Below are 5,000 nucleotides of genomic sequence, written 5' to 3'. Positions count from 1 at the left end.
GTCCGTCTCCCCGCAGTCCCTCTCGCTCAGGCTGCCGTTGGTCCCGGCGATGGCGGCGCTCGCTGCTTTAGCCGCGTGTTTAGTGATGAAACGCAGCTCCAGGGGGGACAGGAAGTTCAACTCCCTCTCCTCTGCCAACACCTGGGGGTAGAAGGAGAATTATTGATTGATTGATTGATTCAATTTATTTCAGACATTTCAACATGTACAAAACAAAATGAAAAGCACGAAAATACAAAAAAAAAAATCAAAATTATTTAAAAATAAATAAAATGAAAATAAAATAAAAAATAACATAACACATTGAATTGAAAAGGAGTAGGAAGAAGTATAACTTATTTAATTCTTAATTTTTCATTGTTATAACATGTAAACAAAGGGGGCCCACTCTAACTAGCACCATACCAGTTCACAGAGCCTAGGCTGTGTGTTAACAAACAAAGGGGGGCCACTTTAACTAGCACCATACCAGTTCACAGAGCCTAGGCTGTGTGTTAACAAACAAAGGGGGGCCACTTTAACTAGCACCATACCAGTTCAACCTACTAGTTTAGAATGAGGCTTAGGGTCAGAATATGATGGTTTTATCTTTGTTTTTTCAATTCAAACAACTTATTGTATTGAATATGTCACAAGAACATCAAACAGATACACCAATGAGCTCAGATGTTGGAATAAATAAGAATAAAAATAAATACATAGATAATTGAGTGATACGCATAAAAGTTTAGAGTCTGTAAATAAGCAACTTTAACATTAACTAGCAACAGGCCAGTTTACAGAGCCTAGGCTGTGTATTAACAGGTTAGGGTTTACAGAGCCTAGGCTGTGTATTAACAGGTTAGGGTTTACAGAGCCTAGGCTGTGTATTAACAGGTTAGGGTTTACAGAGCCTAGGCTAGAATCTCCCACTCCAGATAGAATTAATAATATTCAATAAAAATCCTAAGAAGACACACACACACACACACACACACACACACACACACACACACACACACACACACACACACACACACACACACACACACACACACACACACACACACACAGACACACACACACACACTCACAGACACACACACACACACACACACACACACACACACACACACACACAGACACACGCACACTCACGCACAGACACTCACAGACACACACACACTCACGCACAGACACACAGACACACACTCACACAGACACAGACACACACACACACACACACACAGACACAGACACACAGACACACACACACACACACACCTTGTGATACTCCTTCTCCCCATGTTCCAGCAGTGCGTCTGTAGCGAGTCGAGCTGCTTCGTTATGACTCAGTTCAAGAGTGGAGCCCTGTTGAGATGAAATGATACGATGAGAAAGATAGATAGATAGATAGATAGATAGATAGATAGATAGATAGATAGATAGATAGATAGATAGATAGATAGATAGATAGATAGATAGATAGACAGACAGACAGACAGACAGACAGACAGACAGACAGACAGACAGACAGACAGACAGACAGACAGACAGACAGACAGACAGACAGACAGACAGACAGATAGATAGATAGATAGATAGATAGATAGATAGACGGACACACAGACAGACACACAGACAGACAGACAGACAGACAGACACACTGACAGACAGACAGACAGACAGACAGACAGATAGACAGACAGACAGACTCTTACCTGTCTCCAGGGGTTTTTCACCTCTTCCAGTCTGGAGGCCAGTTTGCCCAGCGGCTTCCTGCCCGACTGAGGGGCTCGCAAACCCTCCTGGTGCAGCATGGTGGAACTGCAGGTCTGAGGGGGGATTTAATTTAATGTTAAATGGTAAATGGTAAATGGACTCCACTTCTAAGGGTATATTCACACATGCCGTGTTTAGTTCGGTTGAAACGAACTCAGGTGCACTTCCACCTTTGGTGCGCATCTTTCAGACATGTGTGAATACAGCAATCGCACTCGGGGGCGGACCAAACAAACGATCCGAGACCCAGCTGAAGAGGTAGTCTCGATGCGGTTCCATACGCACTCTGCTGCAGTTCGTTTGTGGTGTGAATTTGTCCGGACTCGATCCGACCCAATTGCAGGAAGCACTGTGCCTTTTCTTTTTTAATAAATCACCGTCAGCTTCACATTATGGGAAAGTGTTGCCGTTGTTGGGAAGATTAGTTGTGGTTTGACCGGGAGCCCGAGCAAATATATTACATTTGATAGACAGGACGTGTAAACATGCTGATGTGTTCAGCGATCAGATGAAGGAGAGGGGAGTGTCTCCCGCACAGTGCCAACAGGTTCACGCTGCGCATTGTATGAAGTGCGTGTTTTTATTTTGCTTCCCATGTTACGGGACCGTAAATACTATCCCCGTGTCAGTTTGGAGCAGAGCTGCGCCGAACTCACACAAAGCTGACACACGGCTATATCAGCTGTGTGTCAGCATGAGCCTATTCCTCGCGAGCCGTGCGTCCAGCAGCAAAAATACAGTAAATATTGTGTTTCACATCGTAGGCTACAAGCCACATCATTGACACAGGCCTACATATTATAACCATATGAAACAACAATAATTTTATGTTTTTTTATTTTATTTATAGGCTAGATGTAGGCCTATTTATTTATTATTTTTAACCCCATATCGTATCAGTTATATATTTCGCAGTTTTCACTTCGTGCTTCCTGCTTCTCTCCACCCCAGAATGTCTGTCCAATGAATGAATGACCTCAAATCACGTGTGGTTTTGCTTCGTAATGCTGGTTCACTTGCAAAAGGGGCAATATGAAAGTGGACCACACCAAAAGAAAAAAATCTAAACTCTATTTGGTCTGGACCAAAGCAAGTGAACTAGCGGACCTTCCCAGTGTGAATACACCCTAAAGCTCTTTTCTCTGGTTTTTCACAGACCCAAAGCGCTTTACATTGTTTTGCACACATTCACACACACACACACACACACACACACACACACACACACACACACACACACACACACACACACACACACACACACACACACACACACATTCACACACACACACACACACACACACACACACACACACACACACACACACACACACACACACACATTCACACACCGATAGCAGCAGCAGCTACCACGCAGGGTGCAAGCTAACTATCAGGAGACATTTAGGGTTCAGTGTCTCTTTGCCCAGGGACACTTGGACATGTAAAGTAAAGGGAAAATAAAAAAATAAAAGTATAAAACTATTGGAGACAATTACAATAAATTTATATTTACAAACAGTGAAAACCACAAATGAAAATAAACTGTCTACCACTCGCTAGGTTAAGAGGGCATCGGTGCAGTAGCCTGGATATCCTGTACGCTAATATGACATGTTTATGTATTTGTGTATCTCCTTATTATACTTTATAATGTGTTATATGGACCTGTGTCTGCAATAAAGCTTTATTATTTTGAGTCGCCACTAACTCACTCACTCACTCACTCAGTCACTCACTCACTCACTCGCTCGCTCACTCACTCACTCAGTCGCTCACTCACTCACTCACTCACTCACTCACTCACTCACTCACTCACTCACTCACTCACTCACTCACTCACTCACTCACTCACTCACTAACTCACTCACTCAGTCACTCACTCACTAACTCACTTGTTCACTCACACACAAATTGGCTTTATTGGCATGAAAGTTACAGTATTGTACAATATTGCCAAAGCACATTATCAAATTATAATACTATAAGTAAAAATATTCAACATATAACAACATAACATACATATGATTACGCACACACACACACACACACACTCACTCGCTCACTCACTCACTCACTCACTCACTCAGTCACTCACTCACTCACTCACTCACTCACTCACTCACTCACTCACTCACTCACTCACTCACTCACTCACTCACTCACTCACTCACTCGCTCACTCACTCACTCACTCACTCACTCAGTCACTCACTCACTCACTCACTCACTCACTCACTCACTCACTCACTCACTCACTCACTCACTCACTCACTCACTAACTCACTCACTGCGCTACATTGAATAACAACTCAGCAATCATGCCAATCAATTATTGTTGATTTGGCCTAACTCCTTCAACCTTCAACACACATCTCAAACAGAGGATGAAAGGTAACCGAGTCTGTGACAAGCTTTCACCTCTAACCTCTAACCTCTAACCTTTGACCTCTACTAATGTCTTGTGTCCCTTGTGCCTTTGTGTTTGTCTCTTTCTCTGTTACCTGACTGGGGACAACTGATGGAAACTAACAGATAGACAGACAGAAAATAATTTATCTCTCTCTCTCACACACACACACACACACACACTCACACAGATACACACAGATACACACACAAATACACACACACACACACACACACACACACACACACACACACACACACACACACACACACACACACACACACACACACACACACACACACACACACACACACACACACACACACACACACACACACACACACACACACACACACACACACACACACACACACACACACACACACACACACACACACACACACACACACACACACACATGGCTGGGCCCCTAAAAACCTCCAGTCAATGGGCCCCATATTAATTAATAATAATAATAATAATAATAATATTAATAATATTCAACAGATTTCTACAAAATAACATTGGTTTACTTGAGTATTCACTAGGTTTATCACAGGAGCAGGCAACAACAAAGGACACTATAACAGATATGGCCTAATGCCGCGGGCCGCCCCTGAGGTGCAGTAAAGAACTGGACAGACAGACATCCTTATGGTGTGACACCTGGGTCTGCTCTATGCAGTAGGGCTGACCCGAATTATTCGAATATTCGAATACTTGTTCGGAAAATTAGTATTCGGAGCTTAAATTAGTATTCGGAGCTTCGCTTTTTATATACTGTATATATATATTTTTTTTTTTCAACATTTGTTTTTGCAAGAAGTTAG

General features: G+C 42.7%; 1 protein-coding gene across 4 annotated transcripts in view; it reads right to left on the bottom strand.

The window, feature by feature from the left end:
* fam83c (family with sequence similarity 83 member C) overlaps positions 1-5,000 on the bottom strand; it is a 46,269-nt gene that overhangs the window by 38,064 nt on the left and 3,205 nt on the right. For all 4 annotated transcript variants that reach the window (XR_013844860.1, XM_080026952.1, XM_080026953.1 and 1 more), the window contains exons 2-4: positions 1,701-1,814; positions 1,264-1,350; positions 1-141 (exon numbers count right to left, since the gene is read on the bottom strand). The exon at positions 1-141 is cut by the window's left edge and continues 52 nt beyond it. Coding sequence is in view for 3 of the 4 variants with exons in the window: in XM_080026952.1 (XP_079883078.1) it covers positions 1-141; positions 1,264-1,350; positions 1,701-1,799 (327 nt within the window). In the remaining variant the exon portion in view is untranslated. The remainder of the gene's footprint in view (positions 142-1,263; positions 1,351-1,700; positions 1,815-5,000) is intronic.

This window comes from Ammodytes marinus (assembly GCF_949987685.1).
Source record: "Ammodytes marinus genome assembly, chromosome: 4".
NCBI classification, from domain to species: Eukaryota; Metazoa; Chordata; class Actinopteri; order Uranoscopiformes; family Ammodytidae; genus Ammodytes; species Ammodytes marinus.
The sequence above is the reverse complement of the archived record's forward strand: the minus strand, read 5'-3'. Positions and strand labels throughout refer to the sequence as shown.